Raw genomic sequence first — 21,176 nt, 5'->3', positions numbered from 1 at the left:
AGGGAATTCCTTCCACAATGCATATCAGCACCTAATCTGCAATTTACAGTCTTAGAAAGTTAGTTGTCTGTGGCACTGTCAGGTTAAGGGACTCCTCACTCAGGGTCACAAATCCAGTATATGTCAGGTAGATATTAATATGACTGTTTTTCAAATGAAGAGCCGGAGGCAAAGAGAAGTGATTTTCTCAAGGTTTCCAGGTCATAAATGGTAGCGTTAGGAATCTAAACCCAGGCCTTCATTCTCACATTTCAGGCTGCTTTCTTTTACCTTTTCTGGGACTGAGTTTCTTCGTCTATAGAATGGATAGGTCAGAATTAATGATTCCAAAGATCCTTTCCATAATAAAGTAGAAGGAGAACCGAGGATGTGAGCTTGTACACTCATCATGAGCTCAAACAAAAGACTAGTCGTGTCTCAGGTCTACAATTATTCCTTCCCTCGGATCATAATAGTTGATTTACTACAGTGAATGAACTTTTTCTAAATCGGAAAGCTCTGTGACTCCCAGCTTGGAAATAATCTCCTCTGTTCAACATTTAAAGCCCTTCACCACTTAGTTCCAACCCATCCATCAAGACTCATTATACATTACTCCCCTCCATTCATTCTCCATTTCAGTCCAACTGGCCTTCTTGCTGTTCCCCAACAGTGACACAACGTCTCCGGTCTCCATGGCTTCACAAAGGCTGTCCACCGTGCCTAGAATTCACCCTCTCCTTACCCCCACCTCTTATGATCCCTAACCTCCTCCAAAGCTTAGCTCAAATTTGACACCCTTTCCCCAATCCCCTCAGCTACTAATGTCCATGGAAATTTCTTGTATTCCGTGGGTTTCCGTATGTGTTTGTGCACGTTATTTTGTCCTAGTAGAATGTAACCTTGAAGGCAGAGACAGTTTTTATCTTTATATCCTCTGTGCCTCGCACGTCTAGTGCTGTACCTGACGCATGGTGTATTAAGTTCTTAACAGATGTTTGCCTATTGATTGATTGAAGAATGGTACATTTGAATGATATGACGACAAATCTGCTTCACTGTGCTTATCAACTTTTCTCTAAATTGATAAAATCCCCATCACAAAGCAGATTTTGCCTAACAAATGTTAGTGATCACTAGGAAAACAGAAAATGGACCACTGTAGAACTATGCCTGACTGTCCTTCACAGTGTATTTTCTTTTGTCTTTGGGGAGTAAAAACTCTATAACATGCAGACAAGCTTTATATAATCATATGGAAATTAGGAGGCTTATGACTGACCATCACCCTCAAATTGTTGGAAAGGACCTCTGAGGCTTCTAGTCCAATTTTGTTGTTGTTCAGTCATTTCAGTCATGTCTGACTCTTCGTTACCCCATTTGGGGTTTTCTTGGCAACTAGTAGAGTGATTTGTCATTTCCTTCTCTAGCTCATTTTACAGATGAGGAAACTGAGGTCAACAGGGTTAAGTGACCTATTCAGGATCACACAACTAGGAAGTGTCTGAGGCCAGATTTGAACTCAGAAAGATGAGTCTTCCTGACTCCAGGCTCAGTACTCTATCCACTGTGCTACCTAACTACCTCTCCCCCAGTCCAAACTACACCTTTTACCCTAAATAGGAAAACTCTCTATAATAACCTCAAGAAATGGATGCCCAGCCTTCACCAGAAGACCTCCAGAGATGAACAGTTCATTGTAGTTCATTCTATTCCATAGTAGTATTTCTCAGAATCAATTGAATGTAAGCTCTTTGAGGGCATGACTAAAATCATAGACATGTATCTAATATATGCAAAGCATGCCCAGACATGTAACAATGTGTGAGTACCCTCTTATCACCACAGGGGGGCTAGCTGGGATCCAGACCCCACGAGAGTTAAGGGAGGCTTTCCCAGTCTCACTGTTGCTGCAGCTGCCACCTCTGCTACTCCTGCTTCCCACTTCTATTTCCCACTAACTTCCCTTCAGAAGAAGTAGGAATGTCTATTGGCCTGGTTGCATCACAGTCAAAGGCTATATCGCTCTGGGCTCTAATGTTTCCTTGCTGCTCTGGTAGGGCTTCTGCTTGGCAGAGCCCAGTTCCTATGGGGGAGGAAGGTAGGTGACTAGCTACTCACCCCAGAAGGTTGAAGTCCTGCTCTCATCATTCCAATCAGCTATAGCTGGGTCAAGGAAACTCATCTAGACCTTATTTCCCCATTTGACTCCCCTGACCATTTTGTTTTCTAAGGCTCTAGTTGATAATGTTAAAGGAGGCAAAAAAGTTAAAACTTTAAAAGGATGTACCTTTGGTCACCAATCTTTAAACTCCACCATGGTCTTCGTGGCAAAGTGTGGAGGTAGGGGAATAGAGTATCACTGCAAAGATACTTCTTTTCCTTTTTTTTTAAATCCAAGAAGATAAGGGTGAAAAGGTTGTTATCTATTGAAGGGGAAGAGGTTGACTTAAAGGAGTCATTTGCAGAGTTTATTTTAAAGTAAAGTTTAATTCTGACTTTTTTAAGCTTAGTTTTAGATTCTTTTGTTTGATGAATAATATCCTTTGTGATTGCATAGTCAATAAATGTTTGCCTTAAAAATATAAATAAAATTCCCTGGGGGAACATCCTCATGAAATGTGCTAACATCCACTAATGCCTAGAATGCACTCCCTCCTCATCTCTGACTCTAAGAATCCCTAGTTTCCTTCAGAGCCCAGTTCAAATACTCTACTTTTACAGAGAATTTTCCTAATTTCTCCATCTATTGGTGTCCCTCTCTCCCCCAATTAATTTGTATTTACATTGCATATATAGTTTGTATTTGCTTATATGTATATTTGTTGCTTACATCAATAAACTGTAAAGTCCCTGAGGGTAAGGATTGTTTTTTTTGTCTTTGTATCTCAAATGCCTAGCATATAGTAGGCACTTAATACATTTTTTTTAAATGAATGAATGAAGAGGATCTATAACCTTCTTTCTCTGAGGTCCATCTTATCTCATTTGTCCCTTTTTCCCACTTAATTCATTTAGATTCAAAAATATTTATTAAGCCCATACAGTGAATAAAAGAAATATGCTAGTACCTAGGATACAAAGATAAAAAGTCTCTCTGTCATGGAACTTACTTTTCATTAGTAATATCCCTTGCTAATACTCAGGCCAATCAATTAACAATTATTTACCAGGCTTTTAAGTATATATAAGGAATGAATTCTTACACAGAACTGAATTTGAGGCTAATGCTGAAACTTCACTCTGGACCAATGAGAGAAACCACAATGTGTTGAAAGAGCCACACAAAAGCATTTTAAACTTGCCTTTCAAATTACTTAGCGCTAAAATAATTAGTGGTTTGAAAAAGTATTTGCAGATTGGAGCAGAAGCAAAGAGATAGCTGTGCCAGATAATCTAGGTGGACCCTTCACTTGGGCTCTAAGTATCTGGGTAAAAATCTCAACACTGCTTTATTCTGATGAACTATGTCACGTAAGACTCATGATTAGTATTTTTTTACACCTAACAGGTTTCTTTTATACACCTAATAGGTTTCTTTTACAGAATCTCTTAACACATAGGGAACTCTTAACACCCATAGAAGACAGAGGCAAAGCGGCTAATATTCCAAGGGAATGTGACTGACTGAAAGACTCTGAGTAGCTCCATGTGTACACGCAGAAGTATTGGAGTCAGATTCGCTAAATACTCTTCACTGTAATGGGTTGTATGGTTGCCACAGTAGTCATCCAGATCCCTTAATGTTTGAAAGAAAATTTACATATGGGGACAATTCTGCTGCCATCTTCTGCTGTCAAAGTCACAATGTGATGGGCCTATGCCAAATATTGTTCTTTCTTTTGGTGGTAATCAGGGTATGATCTTTGATAAAATGGCCCAATTGTAAGATGATCTGGATGGTCTTCTCCATACCATAATCAGCCTTGTGGCACTTCATGCCACCAGAGAAGGAGGAAAATTATGTGTCTGTGATGTCTATGGAAGGTCTTATAGAAAAGAAGAAAGGACAAAGTCACAGGTTGATTAGAGTTTTCTATGTTTTAACTGTCCACTCAAACCTTCAACTCTGCCAAATGCAAATCTCATTAGTTTAGCATCTAGGATTTAGGTGAGAACCTTCAGGAAACACCCAACCATGGCTGGATGAGAACTGCGCTTGTGTTTCTATTAAAAGTACTTCTTGCTTTGAGTCAGTACTGACATTGTATCCTAGGAAAGAAGGGGAAGGCTCGGGGTAAAGTGTATAAAATAAAGACCTAAGGAGGTGAGTGAATGCATGATTCATCCTCGGTACTTTTCACATAGGCAATGTTAGAATCTTCAGGGAGATCCCTGGAGTTTTGTTTTGGTTTTTTTTTCAGTAACTCATAGAATCATAGAACCTCAGAATCTGAATGAGACCTTTGACATTTTCTAGTCCAACCATTTGATTTTACATAGGAGAAAACTAAGGACCAGAGAAGGCAGAGACTTTCCCAAGGTCACTTGGATAGTTAGCAGCAGGTACAGAAGCAGGATCCAGATTTCCTGACTGTTAATTCACCAGTATATCTATTATAACAAGTGATCTTTTTTTTTTAAACAAGCCACCACCACCACCAAAACCAAATCCCCCTAAATCCTGTATAGTGCTGGCCTTATGTATGGGTGAAATAGACAACTGCTTTCATGGTGTTATCCCAGGTGCCAAGAAAGTCCCAGGACTAAGGGTTGGGGAATTTAAGAGAAGAGCATGGTTATAATGAAAAGAGTAGGAGACTTGGGATCAGAAGATCTGGGTTTTAGTGCAGATTCTACAACTTATTAGCTGTGTAACTTTGGACAAGTTACTTAACCTCTCTCATCTCAGTTCCTTCATCTGTTCTGTGGGGATAATAATATTTTCCTTCTTCCCTTCCTTGGGCTTGTTTTGAGGATCAAATTAGATGATGTACCTAAAGTACTTCATAAAACACATGTACATAAAAGCCATCCACATATAGATACCATATATATATGTACATATGTATGTATGTATATGTGTATGTGTGTGTGTAAATGTGAGTCATCATTATCCCTGGGAAAATGGCAATACAATTTAAAAATTACCTGAAGTAACAGGCCAATGACACGACTATGGCAGTGAGTCTAGAGTGACAAATCAGGGCCATGGAATTGAATCCAGCCCATGGACTGTAAGGAAGAGTTTGATTTCACTGATGAGGGGAACTCTTGGTATAGAAACATCTTCCATCAATGCATATTGACCACTCATCTGTACCTCATAGTCTTTAAATCTGTTTTTAAATTTAATTTTTTTAAATTAACAAAAATCTATTTTCTCCTCCTACCCTTGAAAAAAAGAAAAAGGAAAAAGAAAATGGTTGTAACAAACATGCATAGTTAAGAAAAAAAAATTCCCAAATTGGCAATTACCCAAAAATGTATGTCTCATTTGGCACCTTGATTCCATCACATTTCTGGTGGGAGGTAGGTACCATGCTCCATCCATTTCTGTGTACCTTAATAGTCTTAGAGAACTTCTTGGGGCATGAAGAGGTTATGTCTAAGTATCACAGCTAGTATATGTTGGAAGCACAATTTAAACCCAGGACTTCCTGCTCTCAAGGCTGGACCTCTATCTACTGAGCCACGCAACCATAAAATGTACTCTTTTTAAAGGATGATTAAAAAGGCGTGTTTTTTATGGAGTGTGCATTTTTTGCATGTGTATGGACATAAATAGTTTGTCCCTTTGAATTATGATGTACATATGCCAAGTATCCTACATGAAGCCCTGATGTTTCCAAATATCTTCTGACTCTGTACCCAGCTGATGAAAGAGATGAGACCAAAAGACAATATAATTCTGAGCTAGGCAGACAGAATAACAAACAGAAAACCAAGGGCAGGTTTTCCTTGGGCTCGCTCTGGCTTATGGGAGTGACCTTTTACTGTTTTTCTTGGACTATTTTACCCTGGTATTTTCAGAAATAGCACAGTTGTTTGGGGGAGATTATAGGGCAATAGACACTTCCCAGACACAGGATTGTGTTTAACCTCCTGACCTGTGTTTCATCCAGGCACAGCTTGGCTAGTTGTTTCTTAGGACTGATGTTGCATCAGGAGAGGAGGCCATCAGGAAAATTGTGCCTGAGGACGAAGAGGGAGTAGAATGGCTTCTGAAGGCAAACATGGATAGTCAGATGATAATGAAAAAGGACTGCAAGGCTGCTGTGTTAAGCCTATTCAAACACATGAGCAATGGGTTCATCAGGAAGGCAAGTTTTATAAGACAGGTTGGTTTGAGTCTTAGGGACCACCACAGTCTTGGTTCAGCTTCCCACTTAAAAATATTGAAAACTCCTTGGGGCAAGTTTTGTCTCCAAAGATAGATATTTTGAATTTGAACTGAGGGGACTTCACCTGAAATTTTAGAGCTTCCCATACAGACTTTTCTTCTAATCCAGATCCTCAACCACAATTTAGCTTTATTGTCCATATTTCAAGCCTTGTTTACATAACTCCTGAAAGTGCCCAGGCTGGTATCATCATAGTCTTTTAGACATGGGAGGATCCTATCATCACAGATTTGAAGTATCTAGTCCAGACCCAGCTTTCCAGTTTTACAGATGTGGAAAATGAGGCCACAAAAGGGCAAATTACTTGCCCAGGGTCACACAGACTTGTGACAGAGCTGGGACAAGAACCAAACCCTATTAATTACTTGCCCTCACTTACTCTTTCTACTGAGACCTGGAAAAGACCTTAATTCAGAAAGGCCAAGGTCACCCACTTTATCCTGGGCCATCTCCAGTCATCTTGACCTTTGTCTTGTCACTGAACATTAATGGCTCTGGAGGAAAGAGTGAGCTCAGCTGATGACTTTACACAGCTCTGCCCCATTCATGTCCAATTCATATACAAGTCAAGACATCATCCTTGCGATGTCATTGGTCCTCTTTAAGAATGAAGAATGAACAACTACCACCCCAGGGCTCACAGAATTATAGAATCACAGAAATTGAGAGTTGGAGGGGACTTCAGTGTCCATCTAATCCAATCTATTCATGAAAGGAATCCCCACTGTAATATACCCAACACCCGGTCATCTAGCCAAAGTTAGAAGATCTCCAAGGATGGAGAACCCACCACCAGTGGAATGGCAGCCCATTCCACTTTTGGAGAGCTCTCATTTACAGCAAGTTTCCCTGAGATCAAGAATAAATTGGTCTCTTTATTATTTTCACTCATTACTCTTAGTTCTGCCCTCTAGGACCAAAGAGAACAAGTCTAATCCCTTAAGACAGCCCTTCAAATATTTGAGACAACTGTCATGTCCCTCCCACCCCGACCCCTCCCCAAATCATTTCTTCTCTAGGAAAAACATCTCCTGACCTCATATATAACTGACCAATCCTTATAAATATCCTCATATATCACTGACTCAAAGAATCATATGCTTCCTATATGTTATACATTGGGGAGGTTATGGCATTGAGAATTTAAATGATGAAAGGTCAGATGAAGAACATTAACAAATAAGGAAGATAGAGACAGTGTGATATAGTGGCTAAAGCGAGATTAAAGAGACCTAGGTTCAAATCTAGCTCCTGTCATACACAACCAATGTGATCCTGGGCAAGTCCCCTAACTTCTCAGTTTCCTCAGCAGATCTCTAAGATAATTTGCTAAGCAGGTGCTGCCAATACGTATTAGTAAAGACATCTTCCTCACTGGGAATTCTTTTTTTCTTTTCTTTCTTTCTTTCTTTCTTTCTTTTTTTTTTTTTTAGCTCACTGGGAGTTCTAATGAAATTACCTAACTTATTCTCCCCTCATTTTTCTTCTCTTCCCCACCCCCATTAAATAAAAATAAAAATAAAGAAATAAAAGATGACAAGGAGAAAGCAATAAGTCATTAATCAGAAGGAACATGGAAGCATCCACATTAGTTTTTCAGTTTGGCAAAGATTTAAAAGATATCTTTTAACTTGTCCCTAAATACAGAAACATCAGCAAAGAGATAACAAGATTGCTGTCACTTTCTTTACTTTCATTGCATCAGATATACCATCAAGCACACAACAGAGATGTAGAACTGGAAGCCTTGTAACCTCTGTAACTCAAAAATCGATGCACCATGTTTCTGGGCAGTTGCTGATGGATACAAGAAAACAATCTTTTGTACTCAGCCTGTTTTGCAAGCTACTCAGATGGGCTAAAGAGCTATGATTATGGCAAGAGCTACAGTGTTTAATCCCAGCTGGTACAGACTCAAAAGAGAAGCTAGCTTGTGTTTGAGGAGACAGTGTGCTCATAGAGGTTCCTACAGGCAGCCGTTACTAATCCTCCATGTAAGGTCGATAGGCTTTTAGGATGAGAAAGGACTTCAGCAACTACCTAGCATCTATCATTTTACAAATGGGGAAACAGTCCCAGAGACAAAAAGTGACTTGTGGAAAGTCATAAAATAAGTTGATGACAGGTGCTACTTTTTGTATCCTGGTTTACTTTCATTTTAAGAAGTTACAGTCATAGAATGATAGAGTTTTAGGTTTGAACACTATCTCAGATTTCATCTAATTCAACTTGTAGCTAAACTAGAACTTCCATTACAGTATCCTCAACAAATAGGTATCTAGTCTCCGCCTAAAGACTTCTTTAAAAATACTTTATTTTCCCCCAATTACATGTAAAAACAATTTTTAACATTAGTTTTTTTAATAAGTTTTGAGTTCCAAATTCTATCACTCCCTCCTTCCCCTCCACCCTCCCTGAGATAGTAAGCAATCTGATATAGGATATACACATGCAATGTAAAACACTTCCATATTAGTCATTTTGTGGAAAAAAATCTCAAACAAAAAAAAAGGAAGAAAGAAAGAAAGTGAAAAATAGTATGCTTCAGTCTATTTCTGAAGATTTCTAATGAGGGGGAATTCACTATCTTCCAAAGCAGTCTGTCTCACTGTGGGCAATACTAAACAACTTTTTTTTTAATGTGTCCCCATTGGTGATTTCTCAGGGCCAAGAATATAGAAGTCAGGTTGTTTCTACAAACACTCATGCAATTTTTTTTATTATAGGGGCTGCTTTATACTGTAAATGTACTGTGGTTTGCCCATGGGTTATTTGAGGTTCCTGCCCTATAGATGATCGATCCAAATCTATGGATAAGATCTGTTTTTACAATAGACTTCCACGGGTGATCCTAAGGAAGTCATAAACATCTTACCATGGATTACTTTTTCAGGCTAGCACAGGAAGACCCCTGGGATGGGCAAGTTTTCATGGGACTATAACAAAGGGAAAGGTATAGAATGTGATGTATAGTAAAAACAATTCCAATTACAACACCACAATGGTACCATAATTAGCCAAAGGAAAGTAAACGGTACTTGGTGGTTATAGAAAGTGATGAGAAGGGGGTCCTGAATGTCAATTTTGTCTAACTCATAGTGTTGTTATTTAGGACTACAGGTTTAAATTATTGAACTAATGAGGCAGTGGGTTAGAACTATAGATAAACCTGTTAGCTGTGCTGTGCTTATGACCATAGATTTTACTTAACCTAAACTTCAACTGCCTGCCTCTCAAATGTGTCATTAGTCATTGTAAAATACTGTGTACTTTGCAGTGGAAAGAATGCTGAACTTGGAGTCACAGGACCCGAGTTAAAATGCTGGCTCTCATACTTACTGCCTGTGTTACCTTGGACAAGATATTTCTCCTCTCTGGGTTAGTTTCTTCATCTGTAAAATGAGAGGGTTGAATTAAACACCTTTTAAGGTCACTTCCAGCTTTATATCTATGATTATATGACCCATACAAACCTATCATTTCTAATGGGGAAAACAACTCAGAGCATGTCCTATTGATGGTGAGTTAGCAGCAGCATCTGTATCTGTTGTGGAGATCAAGCAATCATTCTCACTAAAGGATGGAGATAGACCAACTCAGTCATTTTGGCAGGGGAGGATTTGTGAAGGAGAACTAAGGATTGAGGAAGGAAAGGGGAAAAGCTGATGGATTTTTTAATCATAGGATCATAAATTTAAAACTGAAAGGAATTTTAGAAGTCATCAAGGCCAACCTTTTCATTTTACAGATGAGGAAACCGATTTGCCTAGAGTCACATAGCTGGTAAGTATCTAAGGCTAGATTCAAACTCAGGTCTCCCTGATTTTGGGTATGATGCTTTATCTACTGCACCACCTCTCTGCTTCTGGTAGGCAAGATAGCAAACAAAAGAGCTGATATTTGAACCCAGGTCCCCTGACTCCAAATTCAGAATTTTTCTCTATATCACCACTTCTGTCATTCAGAATCACTCTGGACAGAACTCTTGAGAACACTTGCTGAATTAGAGTTGTGATTTTCTCTCCACAGAAAAAGCGAACTTTGAAGGGTTCCATTGAACTTTCCAGAATCAAATGTGTGGAGATTGTGAAGAGTGACATCAGCATACCTTGCCACTATAAATACCCCTTCCAGGTAAGTCAACTAAGCCATATGGTGGTCAGCCTCTAATTCCTAGTGCCACAGCGACTAGTCTTGGTCATGAGAGGATGCAGGCAGGTGGATATTGACTTTAGTTTTTTTTGTTGTTTCTTTTATTTGTTTGTTTGTTTTTGTTGGGTTTGGGTTTTTTTGTTGTTATTGTTTAGTCGTTTTTTAGTTGTGTCTGACTCCATGACCCCATTTGGGGTTTCCTTGGTAAAGATATTGGAATAGTTTGTCATTTCCTTCTCTAGCTCATTTTACAAATGAAGAAACTCAGGCAAAGAGGGTTCACTGCTAATAAATGTCCGAGGCCAGATTTGAACTCAGAAAGATGAATCTTCCTGACTCCAGGCCCAGTACTCTATCCACTGTGCCACCTAGACTCTGGAATACTGGTTCACAATTTAGAAAGGGCCCCTAAGATGTCTGTGTTTTCTTTTTCACTGATAGATCACAAGTAGAGGTGTCAGTTTCAATTTCAGAAGTCATGAGCAAAATGTGGTTAAGGGTGCTGTCCCCACAACTTTCAGCCTATCACCCCTAGGAATTTCTTTACAATTCTATAGAAAGGGGTCCCTCCTTCAATGGGGCCCCAAGTTCAACAGTGGCAAATCAGGTGGTCCCTCTCCAATGACTTTGAGATAGACATTAACTGAAGGTAGAAAGGAAAAGTAAAAACAGACGCTGACCTTAAGGAGCCTGCATTCTTAAAGATTATATAAGAAACTGGAAAGGAAAGATTATAGAAGAAACTGTGAGCTTCTATTATTTAGTCTTTTTTTAAAAGAAATATGCACACTAAGTTTAATAAGACTAACAAAATCACTCTATTTTAGTCTCCATCTGCTCCTCCTTTTTCTTCTGTTCTTTAAAAAAAGGGTTTTATTGATGTTCCTTTTTCCTCCTATCTCTCCCTGTACACAATTCTTCCTTCCCTGCCCCCAGTAGAAGCCTTCTCTTCTAGCCTTGTCTGAGAATGCACGCCTGGTTCTCTACTTCTAGTCTGGCACCTCTTTGCATAGAGGTGGGAAGTATATTTCATCATGAATTTTTTGAAGTTGGGATTAATTCCTTGTTTCCTTCAGAGCTCAGCTCAAATATCAGGTACTTACATGAGGCCTCTCCAGATCCCCTTACCTGCTACCCATCTTCCCCCATTCCTTTGTACTTCTCTTATATGTATTTTATTCACATTTCTGTGTACTTAGAAGTGTACTATCGTCTCTCAGAAGGGCAGCTAGGTAGTACACCTGAGGTCACATCTGGCCTCAGACATTTACTGGCTATGTGACCCTGGGCATGCCACTTAACCCTCTTTGCTTCAGTTTCCTCTGCATAAAATAAGCTGGAGAAGAAAATGGTAAATCACTCCAATATCTTCGCCAAGAAAACCCCAAATGGGATCACAAAGAGAAAATGTTAATAATGGAGATTAAACTTAAAAGTGTGTTGTGTGGAAAGCCAGTTGTTAAACATGACAAACCCAACTGTGCCAAAGCCTTTCTTTGCTTCTCCAAGTTGTACTCGTGAGCCATCTTTCCATTCAGCTGCACCTTCCATCTTTTGTTTTCAGCAAGGACGTCAAGATCGATGTGGTTCAGTTCCTAAAATGAGGCAATCATGGGCAAATAGGTGGGCAATAAATATGATAATTCTATAAAAAAGCATGATTCAGGATAAAGGGATGAGAGAGGCCAAAAACTTGTAGATTATACATGAGCAATTTCTTCAAGACCAGAATTGGTAAGCTCTGGACCTTGTCAAGCAACAAATACCATCATAAAATGAAATTGGTTATATCTTAACATAGAAGAAAAGGCCTTTAAAAATCAATGTGGGAATTATACCAGAGTAATTATACCAGAGTAAGTATACAGTCAGTCCACTGATGTGTCAAGGAAAAGACCATATTTTTCCAAAGTAAGAGGAAAAACAATCATAATGAGAAAAAGATAAGGAGTACAGAAACAACTCAGTCCTGAACTACTTAAACAAGCAATTAGCAATAAAAAGAGGAGTGTGGTACAGTGAGGGAAGAGATAACTGACCTCAGTTTCAGGAAGACCTAGAGTTCAACTCCTGACTCTGACACATGTTGGCCGCAGGACCCTGAGCAAGACACAACCTCTCAGCATCCCAGGCAACTCTCTAAAACTATCCTTCACAGAGATAATGATCATCTACATCGGTTGAAGGAATTTCTTCAATGAGAGTATCCTGGGTCCGTGAAATCCTGGTCTTATCTTAGCTATGGGAAATGGATGTCGGAAACAACATTGACACAGTTTTACATTATAAATCACATTGACACAGTTTTTATACAGAAATTTAAATGCTTTAAATCGATTGCCACAACAAAGAGACAAAAAGAGCCCAGAAAGAGCCATAGTCAGCAACATTTGACTTACTTCTTGAGCAGAGAGATGGTAGCTAAAGGCAATACTGGTTTACAATATAGATTCATTTGTAAAATTTCATGAAGAATGATAGTGTTGATTATGAGCAGTATTTTTTTCATAAAGTAGCATCTTTCCTAAGAGTAGAAAATAAGACCAGTTTAAAGAAGGCTTGGCAAAAGATTCAACTAAGCAAAGTCATACCAAGGTGAATTAAAAACAAAAATGGTAGAATAAGAAGTAGAAGAAATGGAAAGCATCTGTAGTAATTACCAAAATAAATTTTTGCCCCTAGTAAGGATAGTGGAACCACTGCATTTGGACTCTAATATCACAGTCTCAAATGTGCTTATAGGAGAGATAGAAATGGCAATAAAGAGAAGAAAAACTAGGAAAGCAGTAGATTATATATATTTTATATGATATGTATATATACAATAAATAATATCATATATACATATATGTATATGTATCCTAGAGGACACAATTGTGAGAGTTTTGAGAGATTGATATGCAAAGAATCTGAAGGAGAGGAAGATAACAAAGACATAGTAGGAAAAAAAACCTCAAACCTTATTACTAAAAAATAGACAGCTGAGAAAACATGAACAAATAGTGATCTATATGCTTACCCCCCAACCTATACAAAATCTTTATGAAAGTCATCTGTATATGAATCAATGACACCCTAGATGAGGGTAGTAGTAGGGGGTCATAGGGCTTTCACAAGGAATATTCAACAATGAATGACATCCTTATCATTTAGCAATTGACTGAAAGATATAAAGAAGATAAGATCCTATTTTGTTTATCATTTTTTGATTATAAAAAAACATTTGAATTGGCAGAGCAAAATATTGCCTCAAAGGCTCTTTCCCAATGTTGTAGTTCCCATCCAGATATAAAAATCATTCCCTGAGAGACAGAAATCACAACAGAAATGATTTTGTTTGACAACTCTCTGATCATAAACATCAGGCAAGGCCTATACCAGGGAGAAGTACGCTTGTGCAAAGTCTACCCTTTGCTACTCTGATAAGAGAGATCTAGCATGGAGTACAAGTCACAGAGGGTTTCTCTATGGATGGTGAGATCCTACAGGTATTCTTGTTATGGATGGCACTGTACTTCTTACATCAAACCTAGGGTCGGTGCAGAACTTCCTAGAAGAGATGTGTAACCACTCAAAAAATTTGGCTTGACCATCCCTACAGGAAAGACCTGGAAGATGAAGAGTATCTATTGCCCAAATCATGGCATAAATTTGGAAGGAAAACCCTTAGAACTTGTTTATCACTTTGTATATCCGGGAAGAGAGAATACTGATAGACAACAAAGTAGGTTCAAAGTTGAACAAAAGGAAGAGATGAGGTTGGATTTCCTTTGAGAAATTACAGAACTCCTCTAATGACCCTAAGCTTCCCATGAAGCAAAAAAGCTTACTTTTTTCAAAAATTAATTTATTTTGAATTGTCAATCACTTTCATAAGCTTTTGAGTTTTAAATTTTTCCCCCTCCCTCCCACCTCCCTTCCCAAGACAGCATGCAATCTGATATACGCTATACATATACATTCCTATTAAACATATTTTCACATTAGTGATGTCGTAAGTAAGAATTAGAATAGGAGGAACCACCAGAAAGAGGAAACAAAATGCAACAGAAGAAAAAAATAGCAAATAGTATGAAAAGCTTACCTTTTTAATACTGACATTCTACTGGTGTTTCTTTATGGCAATAAGACCTGTAATACAACTGTCTCCGAAGAATTAAAATGCATATCACACAAAGGACAATGGAGAGGCACAGTGGGTTTGAGCAGGCTGTACCATATAACCAACAAAGAAGTAGGAAGAATAATAGGAGTAAAAGATGCCATCGTGGAAGAAAGGATGGGCTGGTCATGTGTCATGGGGGAAGGGCAGTTGGTAGATAGACAGAGAGATTCACTGGTGTTTTCATAATGTGAGATGAAGTCAGGAAGTCCCCCGGGTAGTCCTGGGTAGATCTCCTGTGGCACACTTATGAGCAGGCGTGGACAAAGGGTGAACAGAAGGGGAAAGCGTGGATGGGTTGCAATTTGCAACATTGAAGGGAACTCCTAAACTGATGAGATCACAGATCATTTGAGTATCTCCAACACCTAACACAATGCCTGGCACTTATTACTGCTTAATAAATGCTTGCTGATTGATTGATTGATTGCTTTGGTATGACTCGATGAGAGTCATGTAGTTGGAAAGGTAGATAATTATACTCTTATTGGAGGGTCTCCCAAACCGAAACTTTGAACATTCATTACAAGCCTGGCATGGGGAGAGAATCTCTCTCCTATGGAAAAAGGCCCTTATGTTATGACTTTTGTAGGAAAAAAAAATGAAAGACTTGAAATGAAAGAAATTACTTCAGTGCCTAGTGATTGAAAATCTGATTGTATATTTTCCATCTAATATCTTTATATCACATATGCCAGAAAGAGCAATCAAAAATTGTCACAGAATTGTAGCCTGAGAAATAAATGTGCTTTCTTAGTAAGAAGAAATTTGTCTCCTGATAGAGTCAAAATGCTATTTCCTGTAAGTCAAAGTTATTTTATAAGGACAATGACCTAATCTGCCTAACATTTGTTATTCAGTTGTGTGTCCAACTCTTTGTGACCCCCTTTTGGGGTTTTCTTGGAAAAGATACTGGAGTGGTTTGCCATTTCCTTCTCCAGCTCATTTTACAGATGAGTAAACTGAGGCAAACAGAGTTATACAACTTACTCAGGGTCACACAGCTAGGAAGTTTGTGAGACCAGATTTGAACTCAGGAAGACTCATCTTCCTGATGCCAAGCCCAGTGCTTTATTGGATCATCTAGCTGCCCACCTAATGTTTACTCTTAGACTAAATTAACCAACCACCAAAATATCTGCATTACTTTAATCATTTGGAGCAGCTGTCATGTTAAGAGTGCTTGGTAACTCTATAGTATTTTAAAGTTTGCTGAGCATTTTTACATACATTATCTCATTTGAGCTTCACAATAACCCTGTGAGATAGCTCTACTGCTCTGATTACCTCAGTTATACAGATAAGAAAATAAGGAAAGTTATAGAAGTCAAGTGCTTTTCCCACAGTCATATAGCTTATCGGTATCAGAGGCAGATTTGAAGCCAGGCCTGCCTGACTCCAACTCCAGCAAACTAGTCCCTATAAGATGATGCCTCAAGATTCAAATGTTTTATCTATTCAGTGCAAAACTGATACAGTAGCAGTTCTCAAAGTGTGGTCTGAGATCCCTGGGGTCCTGAGTCCTTTACAGGGAGCCTACAAAGTCAAAACTATTTTCACAATAATACTAAGAAGTTTTAATTTCTAATACAGTAAATATTTGATAGGTATAACCCACATAAACAAAAGCTGTTTGACATCTTCAATAATTTTTTAAGAATATAAAGGGATCCTGAGACCAAAAAGTTTAAGCCACAGATCTGAAGAACCAGCCAAAATTCCATAAAGCAAAATAGCATCTTGTTGTCAGCCAACAGGTTTGTGTTGCATTTACTAATTCTGTTGCATGTCTCCCACTCCAGGTGGTACATGATAATTATCTTCTATATGTATTCGCTCCTGATCGAGAGAGCCGACAGAGATGGGTGTTGGCCCTTAAAGAAGGTAACCAGACTTTTGCCTATGATTAAAACAATGAATAGCAGTGACAAAAAATTCATGAAAGCTCTGTGATTTTTTTTCCAATGAGGGAAACTTCATTTACCAACCAGATTGAAGCAAATCTATAATTTCATAGAATAATCTTAGAGATTGGCCAGCAGTCACACAGCTAGTGTCAGATGTAGAACTCCAAGAACCAGGTGTTCTTGACATCAACTCCAGCCCTCTAGCTGCTAGGTTTCACTGCCTCTCTAATAAACCAATTTTGTTGTTATCTAGTGTTTCAATTGTGTCCAACTCTTCGTGACCCCACTTGGAGTTTTCTTAGCAAAGGTACTGGAATGGTTTGCCATTTCCTACCCCACCTCATTTTACAGATGAGGAAACTGAGACAAACAGGGTTAAGTGACTTGCCCAAATTCACACAGCTAGAAGTGTCTGAAGCTGGATTTGAACTCGTTAAGATGAGTCTTCCTGTGTCCTGCCCCAGCACTCTATCCACTGCACCACCTAGCTGCCAATAAACCAATAAATAGTTTGTTTTAATTTAAATAAGACCCTACCATTAATAATGTGCTTTCTTGCCTAAGATTACCATGTTCAACCACAACTTATTACACTGAGAAGTTTTACTAGAGAAGAGCATATAATTTTCAGGAAGCACCTGAGCAGTGTTCTTTGGTTTTGGTTTTTAAGAAAAATCTCTTTTACTTCTACTTCTATCTTACTCTCTTTGAGTTCTGTTTACTCTACAAGATCTACAGTTAATCATTTAGAATTGGGTACCCTCAGACTACCTGTAGGTACATTTATTAAGTTCTATTCTGGATGTGTGCTAAATGGAATCAATGCTATTTCTGCCTATTAGAAGCTGCCAATCTGAATTAGATTCACAAAATGTTACAAGTGTAAAGGACCTTAGAAGTCATCTGCCCCCTCATTTCACCAATGAGGAGACTGAAGCCCAGAGAGCTAAGGTGATTTTCCCAATCTTACCCAAAGGTAGTCCCAGAGCCAAGACTAGATACCAGCTCTCCTAACGTTGTGCTCTTTCCACTGTGACACACTCCTTAAACAACATTGGCACAAATTGAGATCACTGATTGTTCTGCTATTGCCCTCAATATAGGGATCATAGAATCACAGATTGAGAGGAGGAAGGGAACTTTGAGGCCATCTTGTCCCCTCCCCCATTTACAGAGAAAACCGGGGTCTAGAGATGTAAAATCACTTACTAGGTCGCACAAATAGTAAGTGGTTCTATACTCAGGTCCTCTGACATCAAATCCAGCATCCTTTCTGTTGTACTACTTGTTACCCATGAGAATTTTTCTTGGTTATTCTGAGTGATATTCAGTGTCATGGTTCATAAGATTTATAATTAGAAGGAACTTTAGAGATCATCTAGTCCGTAAGGATCTAATTCAATGCAAGTAGGACACATGCCTCCGAAAAACTACCAAGTGTGAATGTAATTGAGAGTGTTTAACAAAATACAACATAGATAATGTTAATTTGTGGTTTTCTAATTCAATATTGGGGCAGTTGGATGGTGCAGTAGATAAGTCTTCCTGGCTCTAGGCCCGGTGCTCTATCTTCCCGAGTTCAAATCTGGCCTTAGATACTTACTAGCTATATGACCCTGAGCAAGTCACTTAACCCAGTTTTCTCATCTTTAAATGAGTGAAATGAAGGAAACGGCAAACCACTCCAATATCTACACCAAGAAAACCCCAAATGGGGTCACAAAGATTTGGACTCAACTGAAAAACAACTGAACAACAAAAAACCAGTATCAGCCTAAAGCAATCCATTTCTATTTGAGTTTGATTATCACTCCTCCTTCCTTTCATTTTACAAGTAAGGAAACTGAGGCCCATAGAGGTTAAGACTTTCTGAGATGACAAAAGTAATAAATAGCTGATCCAGGATTTGGATCTAGGTCTTCTGATTCTAAGTTCAACATTCTTGTCTTCCAACAATGAGGTGAGGTAGGCAGTGTAATTATTATTTACATTTTACAAAGAAAATGACAATGAGAGAGATTTGGTGAAACATAGCAAGTGTCTGAGCTGGAAATGGAAATAGGCCTTTTGATTTCAAGTTTAACATTTTTTGCAGTAAAGCGAAGAGATTGTTATTGTTAACATTAGGGATTCAAGTTATTCCATTTGTCTTCAAAACAGCTCAGCTGCCTTTCCTTACCTAAATATTTATCAAACTCTTTCAGAAACCAAGAATAACAACAGTTTGGTGCCTAAGTACCACCCCAATTTCTGGATGGATGGGAGGTGGAGATGCTGCGCCCAGACTGAAAAGCTTGCATCTGGCTGTGCTGAGTATGATCCAACCAAGAATGGTAAGACCATGTTCCCCTTTTGAACCTCTTATACCATCATACATGTGGGGATGGTAAGCCCTCTGCCTTTCCAGTAGTACCAGCTAATTTCACACATTTATCCATCATCTTGGGGGTTCCCCATTGGCAATCTATATTTTCTCATGTGACAAATTTTGTTGAAGCCTTGAGGACTAGGAAGGGAGGAAAACCACCCATTTGAATGAACATAATGATACTTTAATGAGAAAATATGCAAATATTCTCATGTCCCACACTGATTACGCTTTCTTTCCAGGTCTATTTATGTATTTGTTACCTCCCCCCATTAAAGTGGGAGCTCCTTGAGGGCAGCAACTGTTTTTACTTTTTCATATCCACAGCAATTAGGCACAATTAGTGCCAGGCACATTATTATGTGCTTACTAGCACTTAATAAGTGCTTATTGATTGATTCCTTCCTCCTGCCACTTTCTCTTTTGCCCACTGTGAGCTTTATTCATAGTTGTTCTCAGCATGTGGGTTGGCAAAGTATGGGATGATTGCTGCCATCACTTGCCTGTTTCTTTACCATTTATGAGTTACCACAACCACCCACAATTTTGAGTATCTGCAATGCCACAGTTTTTTCCCCTGTTCAGCACTTGCAAGAGTGAGCACTGGACTTAATTCCACCTTCTCTCCCCTGGAACACCACAATAACAGAATATGCCAATGTGGCACACTGATTTCAAAATGTTGCTGACCCCAGTGTTAGTATCTGGTGCTCAGGGCACTGACAGGCCTCAAACCTGTCCATGAGTTAAGGGGATGTCTACCTCAAGCATCTAAAGACTTCCCCCAGCAGAATGGGTGGATGAGAACAATTTGTTCCAATGGCCATGAAAGCAGCTGAAGCAGAACTTAGCCAGACATCAAAGACTTCAAGGTCATCCACTGCATTCTGGGCCATAGACAGTCATCTTGACTTTTGTCCTGCCACTGGACTTTGATGACTCTGGAAGAAAGAATGAGGCTGAAAACTTTGTGCAACTCTGCCTCACTTCAATCCAATTGATGCACAAATTAAGACGTCACCCCTTGACGTCATTAATCCTCTTTGAAAACCTAAGGAAGAACAATACCTGAAGCTCATCTCCTGGTCTAAGAATGGGCTAATTTTTCTTTGTTGAGCTCATCTGGGTAACAGGGCTCTTTAGCAATGACCCACATCATAAGAAGGAAGTTAAATACAAGAAGACAGTGTCACCTCCACCCATGCATGTGGAGACTGATTGCATGACTTCAGGCAACTTACTTCAACTCTGAGCTTTAGTTGACTCATCTGTAAAATGAGGAAGTTGCCTTAGCTCATGGGTTACTAATCTGGAGTTCAGGGAGCTCTAAGGGGTTCATATATTCTGGGGGTCTGTGAAATTGGGTAGGAAAAAAGTCATCTGTTTATTTTCTAACCTCAGAATTTCCTTCAATTATGAATTAAAAAAAAAAAACCAACCTCACTATTATTTTGAAATGGAGTCCATAGCCCTCACCAGACTGCTGAAGTTGACCATGGCACAAAGAAGGTTAAGAACTCCTAACCTTTCAGCTCTAACACAATTAAACTCAAGAGCATTAGATTTTGACTTGGAGGACTGACCTAGGTTCAAATACCAGCTCTGCCACTTACTACCTATGTAACCCTGGGTAATTCATTCAATCTCTCTAGCCTTCTATTTCCTCATCTATAAAACAAAGACATCAAATTAGGTCCCTGCCAGCCAGAAATCTATGGTCCTATATACAAGTCAATGATCACCAATTCAACCAATCTTTTAAGTGGTGCAATTTCCACGAAGAGGAATACAAGCTTCCAGGAAGAGACAGTTGAAAGCCAAACTCGAGGTATTCTGCCCTCATCAGACTATGTTCAGGTCTCGTCATCGTGACTTAAGGAAGACATTGATAAGTTGGAGAATATCCAGAGAAGGGTTAGTAGGATGGTGAGAGGCCTTGAATTCCTGCCAGATGAGGATCAGTTGAAGAAACTGGAGGGTATTTAGCCTAGAGAAGACTGGGTTGGGGTGGGTGGAGGAGGAGAGAGAATGATAACTGCTTTTTAGTATTTTTAGTACAGAAGGATTAGATTTGTTCCGTTTAGCCTCAAAGGGCCCAACAAATAGCAATGGTCACTACGTTGCCAATTTAGATTCTATGTCAAGAAAAACTTCCTAATTGTCCAAGAGTGGAATGGGCTGCCTTGGAAGGTGGTGGGTTTCTCTTCCATAGAGGTCTGCATGCAGAGGCTGGACTAGTTGGGTATATCTCAAAGAGGATTCCT

The 21,176-nt window shown here is 39.1% G+C and overlaps 1 protein-coding gene across 1 annotated transcript in view; it reads left to right on the top strand.

The window, feature by feature from the left end:
* The window catches only part of ITK (IL2 inducible T cell kinase), an 85,294-nt gene that overhangs the window by 14,289 nt on the left and 49,829 nt on the right, over window positions 1-21,176 (top strand). The window contains exons 2-4 of the mRNA XM_027841931.1: window positions 10,353-10,457; window positions 16,440-16,521; window positions 18,749-18,877. Of these exons, the coding sequence (XP_027697732.1) occupies window positions 10,353-10,457; window positions 16,440-16,521; window positions 18,749-18,877 (316 nt within the window). The remainder of the gene's footprint in view (window positions 1-10,352; window positions 10,458-16,439; window positions 16,522-18,748; window positions 18,878-21,176) is intronic.

Source organism: Vombatus ursinus, unplaced genomic scaffold, assembly GCF_900497805.2.
Source record: "Vombatus ursinus unplaced genomic scaffold, bare-nosed wombat genome assembly UNPS02014863.1, whole genome shotgun sequence".
Classification (NCBI taxonomy): Eukaryota; Metazoa; Chordata; class Mammalia; order Diprotodontia; family Vombatidae; genus Vombatus; species Vombatus ursinus.
The sequence above is the reverse complement of the archived record's forward strand: the minus strand, read 5'-3'. Positions and strand labels throughout refer to the sequence as shown.